Source organism: Solenopsis invicta, chromosome 2 (assembly GCF_016802725.1).
Source record: "Solenopsis invicta isolate M01_SB chromosome 2, UNIL_Sinv_3.0, whole genome shotgun sequence".
NCBI classification, from domain to species: domain Eukaryota; kingdom Metazoa; phylum Arthropoda; class Insecta; order Hymenoptera; family Formicidae; genus Solenopsis; species Solenopsis invicta.
This window is the reverse complement of record NC_052665.1, coordinates 24,809,679-24,827,384: the sequence shown is the minus strand read 5'-3', so window position 1 is coordinate 24,827,384 and position 17,706 is coordinate 24,809,679. Positions and strand designations below refer to the sequence as shown.

Sequence of the window (17,706 nt, the reverse complement as noted above, 5' to 3'; positions counted from 1 at the left end):
TTAGGTACATGCCTCTTTAAGATTACATATTGGTCTTAGAAAATTTTTATTGTCATTTAAAAAACAAAAAAGTTACAAAATTCAAAATTTATTTACTTTTTGCGGTAATCCTATTCATTGTATTGTATAATTTGTAATATTACTGACATATTATGTGCTACGTAAAATTTTATGATATTTTAAAGAATTTTTCATATCTTAAATTAAAAATTTTTGAAAAAATACCTTAATTTTTCATATTTTTTTTAGAAATTATAAAATGAGATGTTTTGGAATATATATCAGAATTGACATATATAAAAAATTTTAGAAAAATTGTAGGCTTTTATCTTTTTTCATATTTTTTCAGATTTTATTTTTAAAATTTACTAAAATTTAAGTAATTTTCTAAAATTTATATAAAAATTTTTAAAAATTATATGAAGAATTCTGAAAACAATTCATTATGAAACTGTTGCACAAAAATTGAAATATAATAATTTTATCTGATGACACATATTATACATTAAACTGCGGCACTTTCAGACACAAACTAATCGTTTTATTTTAATTTTTCTTTTCTGCAACGTTGTATTATTTTGAATTTTTATTTTGTATTAATGTATTATATTTATTGTTAGCTTTATTGAATTAGATTTATTGCCTTGTGTGTGCGAGAAATGCGAAAAGATCTCTAATTTTTTTTTCAACATGTATCTGAGCCATTTCGAAAAAAGATTCGAGAAGCTATTGACGCTTAGCGAGCGTCAATTTCTTTCCACAAATATTGTTTTTTGTCTACTTTTCGTATTTCCATTTTGATTTTGATGATCTACTAGTTTATAAATATATAAAAATTAACGTCTTATGGCTTTGACAAGGTTTGCCAGAGAAAGGCTTTGTAAGAAAGTTAAGTGAAATTTTAATAAAAAATTGAACGACGGATAATTATATATCCATTTTCAGGATGAGATGGAAACAATGCGTCACTCCACGCAGCGAGAGAGAGCACAACTTTCTTGTCAGTTGGCGCAAACAGAGGAAGAGGTGCGTCATTTGAAGGACAAGGTATTTGTACTGGAGCAGAGAATTGCACTCGAAACAAATGACCAGGTAACGGTCGACGAAAGAATAGCCGATCTGATGCGCGAGAGGACATTATTGGAGAGAAAACTCGAAGAAGCACATCTTCATCTCTCCGACATAAAAACTAGTTGGTCGGGCAAGATCTCCAGCCTCGAAACGCAAGTCGGCAGACTTAGCAGACAGGCTGGTGAGGAGGGACTGGAACGCAGGCGGGTTGAACAGGAGAAAGAGAGGCTCAAACACAAAATCAAGCAGCTAGAGACTGAGATAGAGGTGAACAATGTTGTCTTAGCAACGAAAGACGCAAAGCTTTTACGCATGACAGAGGACATCGATGAAATGGCCATGGAACTGAAAGAGCTCCGGGCCAGCGTTGATGATGAGGTGGATGAATTTAAACGGCAAATTGTGAGTTACCGCGATATGTAGTGACCAAACACGGAGAGTATGCATGAGGTAGTTTGTCCTCTTACTGGATAATTTTTCCGAATTTTATTTCCAAAAAACAATTGTTTCAAGAATTAAAGTAGACATTGTTAAATGCTTAAAATATTGAATTGTTTGTAATATACAAAACTTACTATTGTCCTAAAGAATATAGTTTGTTTTTATTAGTATATTGCGATCTCAAGATGCAATAATTGCACAATATAGCATATAATTTTTTAGTATTCTGATGAAAAACTATATTATATAATTTAATATATCGGGAGAAATATAAAAATTTTAAAAACTTTTTATTATTTAATACTTTTCATATGTTTTAATATTGGAAGAAAAATATACACCCTGAACAATATGTAACATTTCAGTAATATTACAATAATATTATAAATTACAAATATTACGAAAATCTTAGTATTATGATATGTCACATATAATATTGCAGTTGTATTATTGAGATATTACTCTCCAAAATTAAGCTTTGAGATAAAAGTAAATATATTATATGACACAACTGCAATATATAAAAATATTAATAAGATTTAATTCTTTGCAATGTTACAAATATTACAGTAATATAATTGTGAGATAACACTATATTGTTGTGATTATTTTGGCGTATATTTTTAATAAACACCAACTAATAATAACATAACATCAATCACAGTTTCACACTCATTGTTAATAATGTAATTGTTAGCTACATCAAACATGTGTGTCGTTACATTTATAATATTGAATGCGAAATTGTAACGTTGATGTTGTGTTATAATTGGTATTCACTAAAGTTTTAATATTACTGTAATATATTTGTAATATTCTAGTAATATATGTGATCTATTTTATAATATTGCTGTAATATTATTGTTATATTACGTGCTACATGGAATGCCCATTGTTGTTATGTATTCAATATGCACTTATTGTTATACAACAAAGGAGATAAGGGAGTCGTGAAGTAAAAATGAGATATATTTTGTACAATTTGCATTGAATTCTAAGAACGATTATTGAAACTACTTTATTACTGTCTAATTAGACATTCTAGAATGGTTATTGGTCATTAATATTCATTGTGTTTTTATAAAAACTGAATTTCAATTTTGCAAGTAGTAAAGATTTGTACAAATGTATATTTTTTACATAATTTTGAGAAATATGTTCGTTATTAATTTTTTAACTTTAGTCTACTTTGAAGGCCTTGAATGGCTTTCAAATAATGTAATTGAATTTTATGTGTGAGATAATGTATGTATGAATCATCATATAAAGTTATATAGAGGAGAGAAAATTGTGAGACACTTGCATTACTGATGTTATAATTGCTCATGCGATTATACAACCTCACAGTAGACGTTGCAATAATGCTTACTAATAGCAAAGAAATTATTTTAAAGTCACTTATTTTCAAATAAAATATATTTTATAAAATATTTATAAAACCTTTGATTTTTGCATTTATTAATATTTAAGATCTACAAAACATCATTTATGATTTTTTTATTGTTAAAAGTGCCTTTTAAGATATTAATTGCCACAACCCCCCTTTTATCTTACAAACGCATTTTTTTCCCTTTTCAGTAAATTATAAATTACGTTCATACTGTATAATTGATGAATTTCTATAGGATGATTGATAAAATTATAACTAATGAACTGATGTTTATAAGAATTATGTCGCGTTAATATTTGAATTATTTTAACTAATTGTAAGCAAAATGGTACCAACCCCTTCTCTCCTCTAAATTAGCTGTTTTAATTATTTTTTTAATTTTTATTACATCTTGTAATATCTTTATGTTTTATTATGTATTCTTGATATATTATTCTGTTCAATTTTATAAGTTATATCCTTTCTTTGAAAAGAAATATATTTACATAGTCATTTTGCAATATATATATTTTTTTCAATTTTTTTAACATATAATTCATAATCTGTAGATAAAATTACGAGAAATAATAGTGTAAAATGAATATAATAAGATAGTTGTCATTTAATTTAATGTATTTTATTTATTAACTCTCTGATTATTTATAATTATTTGGTTGGGAGGAAAGTAATGTATTTTTAGGTAAAAATTGAGAATAAAGCAAATTTATTCATACGTAAAACTATTTCAATCAGCAGTAATTGTTTACAGAATATGGAAAGTTACTTTCAAAAGTAACTCATTATCGTTAGCAAGTAAAAAAAATAGCTAACTATTATTAATTCTCAACTTGTTACCGTTACTGGAAGAATAACGTTTGTTATTTTTTTGTTAGTTTTTAAAAATAAAATTAGATTAAATAAAAAATTTACTTTCATAATACTATAACGATCCGTGTTTTTAAGACCACGGACGAGCTCATCGGTATCGCTAGGGCTTAAAGAAAGGTTGCAGCCATATCCTGCAGGTTGAGGTGATATTTTTCGCAATAAATTCTTTAGAGTTTTTTCAGCGGGGAGAGGGTTAATATAGATGCAAGTGAGCATCAAGTATTATTAAATTAATTTTAATTTAATAAAAAGTGATATTTCTAACTCTTATTCGATTATAGCTTTGTTATATGACCGAAAGTAACGGCGCGCAGTTTGGTTGAGTCTGAAAAAGTAGAGGAGAAGAGAGTATTATGGCTACTGTCGACAATATGGTTACCCCTATTATTTCCGTTATTAGATGACGTATTCTAACAATTGCTTATGGAGTTATTTATTTAGTAGCCCGCCGTTTTTTAGTGATGTTAATATGATAATACATAATAAGTAACAATTGTTATAAGGCATTTTTACTTTTGAGCACTTCTAAACTTTTTCAAGGTTCACCTTTAACCTTTAATTACTCATACTTTCTTATTATTCTTAAACTTGAGTGTATTATTACATGAATATACATACACTTGAGTGTTTTTTTTTTATTATTTACCGTTTTATTCAGCTATACACATTTTGAATTATACAAAGTTAAAACAATAACATGGAATTTCATTAATATGGTTTTTTAAACGAAATTTTTTTATTGAAATATTTCTTCGATAAATCGATCGTCATTCTAGAGAGCGGTGTTTAGAAACATTAAAAACATTTTATGCTTGTTTAATGTTAAACAGGGATAAAATTATATTTCTAACTAAATTTCTAATGGTATATTTAAAGTTACTGAACGTAAAAAAATTCTATATTAGGAAAATTATAAACAATGGAAAATTAAAAATACATAATTTTGTAAGAAGATACTGTGTTTCTTCTAAACTAAACTAATTTTTAAAAATTATTCTTATAGATAGCCATATTACAACCACTTTTGTTTTCTACCACCGATTATGCAGAGCATTAGATTTTTATAAATTACGTCCTAAATAATGAATATCTCATTACTTTGAGCCTAGAATCTGTGAAACAACACTTTAACGAATGTTATCGTTCAAGTTTCAATAGAAAATATTAATTATAAACAAAATGATTTAATAAAATGAAAATGGGTGCCATATTACCCTCTTCTTCTCTATATAAAATCAGACGAATATATATAAGCACTAAGATTCAGCTACGACTGAAGAAGGCCTTCTTGTTTAAATTTGAAAATGTATATCATAAATTAAAAAGTAACGACAAAGTAACTATTAAATTTGTTACCGTTACTAGAACTACGTTACCATTACAGTTACAAAAAATAAAAAATAGTGCTGTTACCAATTTGTTATAAAAAAAGTAACTGTAACGGTAACGGCGTTACAAGTAACTCGTTACTTCCAATCCCTGTTTTATACTATGATCTCGGAGCGTCGGAGATGTTCGGGTGGAGTTCGGACTGATTCGTGATCCATGCACTCCAAAATCGGTTCGCTTGTTCACTCTCAATCACGTGCTCAATACGTGTCAGCGCAGTGGTGCCAGAGATGCCCCGCACTTGCGCATGCGCGTTGGTACAACTGAGATAGCAGTATTGTAGCTATACTAGATAACGCTATGGGGGATATGAGATTTGTGCGCTTGAGTCATTAGTTAGAATATCTTTTTGTTATAATTTAGCCACACAATTAATTATTTTAATTTAATTAGATTATATTACTAAGAGTTATGTCTTTATACATTATGTCCATAATTCTATTTTTCTTTGGGGTGACTAAAAACGCCAGTTTCACGAACGGTTTAGATACTTTACTGGCGCTACTAACTCTGCACATGCGCGAGTGCGGGGCATCTCTGGCATCACTGTGTCAGCGACGGTTTCGGCGGTATCGTGCGTGTGCGGTGACTTGTTCGTGCGGTAGCGATGGTTTATGTGTGGTGGTTTATCGGCACTTAGGCGTTTGTCCTGCTGTCCGGTGGTATTACAAGGGGGGGGGGGGATTCAAGAACGTATCAAATAAACATTAAAATGATTTCAAGCAAAAATGAAGGAAATTGAATTATCTTTCCAACAGCATCTTCGGTTTTACGATCGGACTTTATTTGCGCCTTATAGAGAGCAAAAATTGCAAATAGGTTTGATTTAGCCTACTCTCTCCTATAAAAGGACTTGACAGTCGGGTTTCACCGATTTTAATACAATTTTGTAGGTGTGTAGTATTCAGTCAAACATTTACTACAGTAAAGCCGTAAGTTGCAATATTCAGGTATTCTTTAGAAAAAAATATACAGGATGTTTTTTAAAAAGCACCCATCAATTATGTTATTTTTTGCTAAAAAAAAACTGAGTCAAAAAGTCCTAAATCATTTTTTTCTATAACGTTTAATAAAGCAGTAATTATTGAGTGAAGCTAATCCAATTAGCGCCGTCCTTTAAACAGACATATGGTAAAGTTGCAGAGGCAACTAGCTACATAGTGGCGAGCGTTCACGTATGTACAATAAGATGCATTAATGAGGTTATTTTTTGATGTAGCTAATACAAAAGTCACAGCAAGCTTAACCAATCAGACGAAATTACTAAGCCAATGGCAACACATGATTGGTTAAATTGCTGGAGTTCCTACATCGCAAAAGGACCTCATTAATACACCTTATTGTACACTACTAGGTGCGTGGTTCGTCGACGTATGTTTGTTTAAAGGATGGCGCTGATTGGATTATAGTAGCTTTACTTAATGATTAGTGTTTTATTAAGTATTATAGAAAAAAATGGTTCAGGGCTTTTCGACTCGAGTTTTTAGCAAGAAATAACACTGTATAATTAATGAACGCTTTTTAAGAAACACTCTGTACATTAAAAATCCGAGTACCTCTTTCACATGTCCATCGGATATCCTGTGTTAATGTTCACATGTCTATCAATTTCATAAATGGATATTCCATGGACATCCATAGAATGTCCGAAGAACCTGAAACGAATGTCCTGCGGATGTCCCTATGATGCGTGTACTGTCCGAGATTCTTATATATATTTTAATGTAATGGGCATATTTGATATATAATTATATAAAATTTTTTTACCGGGTTTATTTTCTTGCGTGCGAGACATGGTGTCTTTTGAAATTGCGTATCTCGCTTGCTCTTTCTTTCACTTTGGTCGCTTGGTTTTCTCTTGATTTTCAAGATCTATTGCCCACTTATCCAGTCTCTCACTCGCCCTTATGCTCTCTTATAGCGTTTTTCATTGGGAAAACTAGTGCGTACTGAGTGTGCACTCGCCACTGGCAATTGGACGTTTCGGTTCACGCGATGACGATGCCAATGGAAACGCCCAATTACCTGCAACGAGTGCACACTTAGTGCGCACTAGTTTTCCCAATGAAAAACACTATTACTTACCTTTATGCTCTCACTCGTTTGTGAGCTTAATTGCTAGCGTAATCTCGTGTCAAAAATTGTAACAGTACTTAAGACCAAATATATATCTACTAGATCGACGACGACTTAGATAAAAATTTTCAACTTCAAACTTTGCACTGCGATATCTCCACTCGTAGATCACGTAGAAAAAAAATAAAAATGCTTTTATTATACAGTTCACCAAGCTATCGGTTGAGACTATACAAAATTTTATTGGTTCAGCCATTACTCAGATCTCTTATAATCTCAAGTAATCTCAGAAACCTTCGGCTTGCGAAAAAAGGCCCGAGGCAGTTTCGCGCACGTTTGAAAGACACTACCGTGTCTCTTGATCACTAGCATGAAATTTCGCAAATCATTTATGACACATAAGTTTAGTTATTGCATTATCTCCATATGCAGCACTTTTTTGCATAGCGTTTTTTCTTCTTTGGATATAAAATAACATTGAATAGAAAAAATGCAGTTTATTTTTTTCTCGTTTTCAAGCAAATACAAATGCTTTTACGTATAATTTCATATTAAATAATGTTTAGAGGTTTCAACTATCACATCAGCATGCATTTAATCTATCTAAATTGATTCTTTCTAATAAAATATAGTAACGTCGTCTATAGAGAAAATATGACATTGCTTTCCTTCCAACTCAATATTTTTTTCTAGAACTGATTTAATGTGAGTACATATCATGAATATGTTATATGTACTAGTGCCAGTATTTACTTTCAAACTTTTATAATTATTTTCAATAGAACAAATTAATTTTAATTATATTATCAAGCAAATTTATAAAATATTTTATATAGGGTGTTTGGCAACATGTGGAACAAATAATTCAACATAATAAAATAATGACGAAAGTAAAAAATTGCGATTAAAACTTTGTATTTTAATTATAAACATTTAAATGTTTACTTGCTTTAGACATCAAGTGAATATTTAGAATTAAAATTAATCCTAATAAAAGGTACATTACTTTCAGTGCAGATTTTATTTTTTAATTATAGTATTTAAATATTATGAATTTACATTAATATTTGAACATTTATAATTAAAAACGAAGCTTTTATCATAATTTTACTATTCTTAATATTCGTAATTTGTCATCTAGGCTCTTTTTCTCTCATCTATTGCTGAACACTCTGTATACGTATTTTTTATGCATGGAAAGAGCGTGTAAGCGTTGGTATGCAATTAATGATAATTGAATAAATGATTAATGGAATCTGTAAATGTACGTAAATTTGCCTAAGAAATTATTATTTAGTACAAAAATTTGTTTTTGACTGGTGTACCTACTTTCTTCGTTTAACTTTGTTGTACACTTCCGAGTATTAACAAAATGATATAGGCTGTAATACTACATTTTCTTTTTCTTTCCCTTTAATATTATACATTTGTACAAAATCTTCCAAATTACAATGTGTACAAAAACTTACAAATTAATGTAAATAGGAATTCTTAGAAGCCTTTTACTTCAACTGTTTTTGACAAATACCTTATATCAGGGATCGGCAAGTGAGTACTGTGCTCAGGAATGCTTAGCTGGTCAATGCTTGAGCGCGCTGAGCAATAAATGAAGTAAGGATTATTCGAATCTAAGGATGTGTGAACATTGTCGGAATTTACAATAATTGTTGCTAACAATTATTGTAAAGCTACAAATGAATCGAAGTGTGTCGAAACATTCAACAAATTCAACTTAAAAGCTCTCAAACCAAATTTACTTATGTTCAGATAACAACGCCTATACTCTCATTAGCCTTGCATTATTGTTACGTTTTTGTAATATTTAATTCGTGTCATTACTTAGGGAACCACAAATTATGCCGAAAAAAAAACGAAATAGAAAACAGCTGACTAGATTTTGATGAAATTTGCAGGGAAGATTATCTAGAATGAAAGAAGAAAATTGACCATAACAATTTAGTTCAAGTAATAATTCCTAAATAATGGCGTCCGGAACTCTGTTCATACCTATGGTATTTATTGCTCATATTCAATATATTATTGCTATACCAACTGCAAATTATAGATTTATTATTTTCGGGCAATTTAGGAAATTCTTGTGTGACTGTGTGATTACTCTACCAATGCAAATTTTAATGTTTGTAATCAAATGGAAAGAAATCGAGATAGCTTCTTAATGCGATTTATGTCTTTATATAGCTATATGTACATACACGTACACACACACATACACACACACTTCAATTTTTCACACTAAACACTAATCTGTACCAGATGAAAACGCGAAATCGTCGCTCGCACGCGGCCAGCTAACTTCTCTAACCGGTAGAGGGGCCAGGAAACGGTGACAGGGGCGAAGCGGCTCTCGTACGGAAGGATACGCTTAGGCGAGACGTCAGACCAAGCAAAGAAAATGCTAAGGCCGATGTAACAAACATGAATAAAATATATTGTAGTTACGGATAGCATACAAGAACGAAAAGAAACAAAATTAAGCGAATCGAATACAACTAAGGTGAACAAGGCTGACTCTAGAAAATACAACGGATTACTAACAAACATGAGCCAAATTACAAGACGACGATATCACAAACGTCGTAACACGAAAACGCTAACTTTACACGCGGGATCAAGTACTTGCTTTGACTGAACGCAAACAAATCCGATTACAAAGCTTACATTAAGAGAGTACGGCCGATTCTGAATTAGCGCGAGAAAAAAGACAAGATGACAACGCGATTGTTGCCCGCCAACCTAACGAAACCCGGAATTTTAAAGCGCGCTATTTGGAGATACACCGATGGACGCGGCGACACTATTCGCGCACGTGCACGAGGACTTTGCAACTTCCCGGCGCGGCCGATCATCCACGCATTTTTCACGGTGGGACAGATACGCAGACCGCGGCAGCCGATAGTTGGACGGTCCGGCAAATTCCCGTACTTGAGATTAACTCCCCAAATTACTTAAATCCGTGCGTTCAACCGTCCCGCGGTGGACGCAACGCAGACACCAACACTAAGAAAATGGAGTTGACCGCAGAATACGAGGTTACCGTTTCAATCAGCTCGTAGCTTTACAGCGCCGTTAGAGGGTTACCTCGCCGACACCGTCGCGATGCTCGTGATCCTCTCCGATCCTTGGGCTCTCGGAGGAGGTCACGTTCGGGCCAGGCCCTCGTCCTCGCTTGCCGATGTCCAAAATGTCGAGAAGTTACGCTTGCTCATTATGTTTCGCTCGCCGGGTCGCACGCAAAAGCCTGGAGGATTGCGCTCGATGCGAGATCGATGGGCGCGACTCCTCCCGCAGGGTGAGCGATATCCTTGCGCGTAGCGGCGCGACTTATCAGCGGCTGCCCTTATCTAGGGCGTGACTTCCGTGCAGTGACGGGTTTTTGCCGGTGTCGTGCGGTCCCCATCGGTAGCCAATATTTTTTTTGCTGCCGCCATTGTATTTGCGGCTTGAAGCAGCGTGCTCTTAAGCCCGTATCAGACTACGCATTGAAAATTGAAGATTGAAGATTAAAGATTGAGCTTTGGCCAATCAAAATAAAAGGAGTTAAAATTTTCTTGTTTTGATTGGTTAAATTTCAATCTTTAATCTTCAATCTCAATCTTTAATGCATAGTCTGATACGGGCTTTAGGCGACAATTCCCTCAATCCAACAATATTCCTCAGAACGGCTCACCGGCATCCGACGACTCTAATACCAGCTATTCGTCAGCTTTGGCCGGGCCTTTCGGTTTCAGCAAGTCTCATCCGCGCGGCGTGCAGTCATCCGCTACGGCTACCTCCTTCAACGATCTCGAGCAAGCCGGTCCTGGACGTTCGCTCCCGCGTTCTCTCGTTGACTTCGGTTTTTTTCGACGTCTCGGCTCTTTGGTGATATTCGTCGAGAGGTGCCCGAATACATAAAAATTAAAGCCGCGAATAAATAACAGAATAATTACGTGATGACAGTTCCGCCGGAAATTTTCGCTTTTGGAGAGTGCTCGGCCCGATCTTCAGCGCACCCCTTCGCTCCGCGTAGGCGGAAGGACGAAGTGGCGAGGCAGAAAATCTGCCACGTCACAACCCAATATATATACACATACCCATATACAACCCATACATATACATATATATACACACGAGGTGTGATCAAAAAGTAAGGTGACTTTTCATTTTTATAAAAAAATATTCATTTATTCATCCAAAATTATGTTATCCCCTTCAAAATAATCCCCCTCTGATACAATGCATTTGTGCCAGCGCTTTTTCCAGTCGTCAAAACATTTCTGAAATGCACTTTTGGGTATTGCCTTGAGCTCCTCCAGCGATGCAGCCTTAATCTCCTCAATCGTTGCAAATCTTCGTCCTTTCATAGGCCTTTTCAATTTTGGGAAGAGGAAAAAGTCGCAGGGGGCCAAGTCTGGTGAATACGGTGGTTGAGGCATGATGATAATATTGTTTTTGGCCAAAAAAGTACTCACTAGTAACGACGAATTTCGCTGACACATGTGTCATACCCACATTGATTGGCATGAGCCAAACGATATGTTAAGATCATCAGCTATTTCTCTAATCGTGATTCGACAATTTTTCAACACAATTTCTTTCACTTCCTGAACATTTTCGTCGGTTTTTGACGTGCTGGGGCGTCCAGAGCAAGGTTCATCGTTAACATTTTTTCGGCCCTCTTAGAATAACTTCTACCATTTATAAACATTTTTTTTGCTCAAAGTTGACTCACCGTACGCCACTGTCAACATTTCAAGAGTTTTTGAACACTTAATACCATTTTTTACACAAAAATTAATACAAACTCTCTGCTCCATTATTTTCAACAGCAAAAAATCGTCGAGCACGCAAACACGAGTCTAACCTTTATGCCTCTCACATAAAAACAACACATGCTATATAGTCAAAACTGTGAACATATGATCGTGACGAGTGTACCAACACAAAAAAAAATTTTGAAATTAGAGTGTACAGAGCGCGCGAAATTCAAAAAGTCACCTTACCTTTTGATCACATCTCGTATACAGGTGTTCAAAAAGTTCCGGACCGGTTAAATGTCCCGGACCGGTTGAATATCCCGGACTTTTTGAACACCCTGCATATTTTTTATTGCATTTTCTTGTAATCGATTTCGAGACTTTTCCAAAACACTACAAGAAAGTTTCTTTTCGTTGAGTATTTTCCGAGTTGTGAGGCTTGAAAGCTGTAATGTACTGTAACTTTCAAGCTTCACAACTCGAAAAATATTTAACGAAAATACATTTGTTTATAGTGTTTTGGAAAAATCTTGAGATAAGTTACAAGAATATGCAATAAAAAGTAGGCAGTTCCATTTAAAAAAGTTAATGTGATTTCGATCTGACCTTGGCGACGCCATCCAAGGTCAAACTGATAAGATCAGTAAATAGATCTTTTGAAACCCTACAACTTTTATCTGAAACATTTTTTTTCTAAAATGCTTAGTTTTTGAGATATTTCGCCAGTCCGGGACTTTTTGAACACTCTGTATATATATATATATATATATATATATATATATATATATATATATATATATATATATATATATTAGTAGTCTGCAAATTATTAATCGATATTAATTATCGCATAAAGTATAAATCAAGAGATCATCGTCGTTTAGTCCATCTATTCAGATTATTGTATTCTAACATGACGATATCAAAACAAGCTGCAATCAAAGCAATAATACATAGTCATAGGATCCTAGTTCCGGGTGGAATAATTTAGACATTTATTCAATTATTCAATACCTGAGCCAAATCACCATAGTCATTTTTCTTCTTTCACCCTAATCAACTTTTCCTTCAAATTTTATCAAAATCCATTAATCCGTTTTTTTTTTACCTAATTTATGGTCCCCTTTAATAAGAAGTTGTGTTTTATCTAGTGTTTTAATATTATATGTATACTTGAATATTATATAAATATATTAATGCATGCTTCTCCAAAACATGATGCTTCTTGATGCACTTGTTTTGTCTTTTAAATTATAGAGCACGCTTTTATTATAAATACTTCATTCTTTAATTTTATAATAATGTTATTGTTATTTGAAGCATGTTTAAAGTTATTTAGCTGCGTTTTTGACAAATCAATGTTCAAGAAATATGTAAATTGTTTATGTAATTGTTATCTATCAATACTGAAGACAATATTTCTCTTTTTGTATGTTATGTTGAAAGAGAGAGAGAGAGAGAGAGAGAAGCGTCATTGCAAATCATGTACATTTATATGGAATAAAAAAGAAAACAAATATATTTTCTTTTGCTTTACCCTCTTTTTCTTTTTTATCATTTTTTGTTCCCGAGCAATCCCATTATAATCCCATATAATTGAGAAAAACATTATTTCGAAATTTCTATGATGTTGAAAAAACGTAACTTTAAAATAAAGAGTTATGTTTTACATATTTATGTTATGTTTAAAGTTTGGTAATATTCTTTTGTTTAGTTTACAGTTTAGGTAAAATTCATGAAACAAGTATCTATAACATTATTATTTGTTTTGCTGTAAAATACATATCTAATACTTCAACATTTATGCGAATTATTATACAAAAAAACAGTATCAAATATCAATGTTAAATAATTAATATTTCATTCAATAATTATTGTTTTATATATAAACAAGAAATTATATTTTTATATAAAAATCAACGATAATCTTACTAAACATATAATTTAATCTCCTATAAGGAATTTGATAATATTAAATTATAACTAAATATATTTTTATTTTAATATTATAATAGATATCTAAAGAACCTAATATATAATCGTTTTAATAAAAATATTTACACTTACTCGCCATCGTGGAGTCGCGTTTTACGTTTTTATTAAAGTATAAAGTAATGAAATCGTTTTTCATTCTAATTTTATTTAGTTTCAACCATCTAGTATATGATTAAAAATTAAAATGGCAATAATAATTGGTGAAACTATATAATTTTGGCAAATATGTGAATTAAATTACGGCAAATGCAAAATAATTTTAAAAAAATCACAACTTTCTTAAAAATCATCGTAGAAAACTGATTCAAAAATGAAATTAAAGTTAAGGATCACATTTTTATAAAAAAAGTTCTAGTTTAGATTCAAATTTAATATTAAGTTTGCAACATGAATAATGCTTATTTTTATAATATATAATTAGCAAATAATATGGGATTTTCAATAAATGTAGCTTATATTCTGCATGTTCAATGAATTTTAATACGAATTTAGTGTTGAAAAGTAAAAATAACATCTTTATATTTATATATATATTTTTTAAACTAAATATGTTTACAATAATGCAATGTTTTTATAATAACATAAAAATTACATATTTTTATTAATAATAAGTTAAAAACTACAAACATCGCGCAAATATATTGATAAAATAAAATATTATAAAATGTATAAAAATTACTTCCAAATTTAGTACCTTCATCCGCCAAACTGGAATCAGTCGTGCATTGTGAATTTTTCACATTGATCTAACTGTTGAAATAACATTTGTTAAAAAGCGCCACTGCACTGCAGCGCTGAATTCTTCCACCAACGAAGTTTTTTTAAGCGGCATAGCACAGATGCGTGCAGCACGTACTGTACCGATGTACGCGACGCGAGAAATTTTGCTCGGATACCAGTAGTGTCCTCATGATGGCTAGTAAGTGATAAAAAACTCTTAGTTTGAAAATACTGTTATTTTTCATTATGCGATACTTTTATCCTCTCAACTTAGGAAAATTATTAGTGAATAATGAAAATATGTTTTTCTTGATGAAACTATGCAAAATTTCATTATACAAACAAGTTATGTCTATTTAATGCTATATAATCTCATTTTAATATTTAATAATTTTGAAAATAAAGATATTCTCAAAACAAGCATGTTCTTTTCGGTACAACAATAAAACGAACAACATACAAAGAATCACAGAATCTGTCACTTTGGGAAAAATAATAAAATAGAAAAGAATATGCATGATTGTAATGAGTTGGACATACATAAAATTAATTTATATTTATGTAAAAGATAATTTTATTTTAAAATAGATAGTTTATGGATCAATATTTATTAAGTTTTTTTTTCATTCTGACAAATTTTACATGCTGTTAATATTTAATGCAACCTGTTATAAACATTTCATACAGATTTGTATTGGAATATTACTTTTTGTATTTAAAAAGTTGAAAGAAATATTTGATTTGCAATTTCACAAAACTGTCTTCAAACCCATTAAGGAATCTGTAAAGTGAATTATGTACCAATAATTATAAGACACTGTACCATTTTTATTGTTTGTATTATGTTAAAAAATATATTACTTAAAAAATTAATTTATTGCACAATTTATGAAAATTAATAATACTTCAAAATTTATACAACTTGCGAATTTGGTTGAACTGCACTAGTGTGCATTGGTGCACATTAATGCCTCTATACACCTCGATCTAATTTTGTTTAAAAATAAAATATAAATATCTTGAATGATAAAAGATATATTTTACTAAATGGCATAAGTCTTACCCAGTAAACAAAATATCATTTCAACAATGTTACTGCAACGATATCGGAGCAACATGTAACATTGTAGAACTTGTCGTTCGTAACGTTGTATACAACGTTATTGTGAATAAACTTTAACGTACATATTGAAGTTTCCCGTAACATTGAAGTGGAAGATATGCAACATTGCATATAATGTTGCATAAATGTTTTTTTTACGTTGCAACAACGTTTATCCCACTATCAAAATAACATTTCATAAACGTTGCATTAATGTTTTTTTAACATTTTAACAACATTTATCTCAATATTAGTGAAATATCGTTTTAGCAATGTTGTGTTATTTTTCTTATTGTTAGGTTAAAACAATATTTATTCTAAAATTACTTAAAATTGTTACAAATATTTTATTTCTATTGTAATATTTTTATAATATTTTAAAAAACAATTTTCTTAAAAAAAAATCCATTCTTAGAAATATTTTTTTGGAAATTCCCAAGTGGCCAAGCGGACCCATCCAAGTCGCGACCCCGGCAACCGTGCTTGACCTTTGTGATCGCTGCGAACTAATCTCTCGTGATGATCTGTGAACACTTTGTGCTGATATGTGCATATAATTGGTAAATCCAGGTCAATATACGTTATCGAAAAAATGAAATACGTATAATTAAGCATATTATTTATATAAACATAAAGTACTTGAACCGAATAACGCTCAGTACTAAATAAAGCCCACTTTTAAATTTACTATTTAAAAATGCGTTTTATGTTTAAAATATATGTTTAAAAAATGTGTCATAGGAAGTAGATAAAGAGGGACTAGAGGATTAATACCGGTAGCAATATGTTTATTCAGTGCAACAAAGGCTTGTAACAAACTGGGCAAATCAGCCGTTTTTATAAAAATTTGTTGTAAATTTAATAAGTATACATTATTTTACGATTTATTACAACATATTATAATATTATCTAACTTTCTAACTGTAGAAAAAAACATATATATATATATATATATATATATATATATATATATATATATATATATAATGTAAGCTACCCGAGCCGAATAAGGCCCACCTAACTAATTTTATTTTTTATAAATTCTATTTACAAAGATATTGAAATAAACTGAATGTGAATAAAATGTTTATTTCTAAACCTCGCCGAAATAAAATTATCTTCTATATAAAACATTTTTAAGTAACAAAAAAGAAATGTTTTTAAATTCTGACGTTGGGCCTTATTAAATTTTTGTGCTTTTAATCCTTAAACACGTAAGTGGGTTTGAGAGACCCCATATGAAGATTCGAACGCTTGCTGTGTGAAGACGGAATGAGATAGGAGGTTCGGACCAGGACGTAAAAAAAATATGAAATCTCTTCTTTTGATTGATATGGTTGATCAACTTTTTTGGTCAACTAGAATTTGGACACCACGGTAGCAAAGTTTTGTTAGGGTCGGTGAGACCCAGATAGTGTGCGAGTGAAACTTTTTTGTGAGTAATTTTATGTAAAAAAAACTGGATAAAACCCGTTCAAACGTATTTGTACGCGTATGTTACTCTGTCTAAAGTTAAAATACTATAGTGCCGTGAAAAAGAGGACTTCTGCGTAGGGTTCGAAATATATTATCAAACACATCAATTTTCAATTTCAGACACCTTGAGTTAATCAAAAATACCTCACACATTTGCCTTGTTATGTAAATATATTTTTCAATAGAAATGACAGTGACATAATTTTTTTGAAAGTATGAGTCTTTAACTTTAAAACGCCTTATTGTAAAGTTCTTAAAAGTTTTTTGTTGTAAAGATATGATTTTTTTACAAAAGTGAATTTTTAGACACCCAAAAATACCTCATATTTTATTTGTTATATAATTATATTTTTTAAAAGGAATGACAATATCCTAATTTTTTTTTAAAGTATGACTTTTTAACTTTAAAATGCCGTATTTGT

General features: G+C 31.2%; 1 protein-coding gene across 7 annotated transcripts in view; it reads left to right on the top strand.

The window, feature by feature from the left end:
- Positions 1 to 17,706, top strand: part of LOC105199499 (golgin subfamily A member 1) — a 363,242-nt gene that overhangs the window by 142,436 nt on the left and 203,100 nt on the right. For 6 of the 7 annotated variants that reach the window (XR_005574121.1, XR_005574120.1, XM_039445720.1 and 3 more), the window contains one exon: positions 946 to 1,473. The exons of the other annotated variant lie outside the window; for it this stretch is intronic. Coding sequence is in view for 4 of the 6 variants with exons in the window: in XM_039445720.1 (XP_039301654.1) it covers positions 946 to 1,473 (528 nt within the window). In the remaining 2 variants the exon portion in view is untranslated. The remainder of the gene's footprint in view (positions 1 to 945; positions 1,474 to 17,706) is intronic. 7 annotated transcript variants of the gene reach the window in all.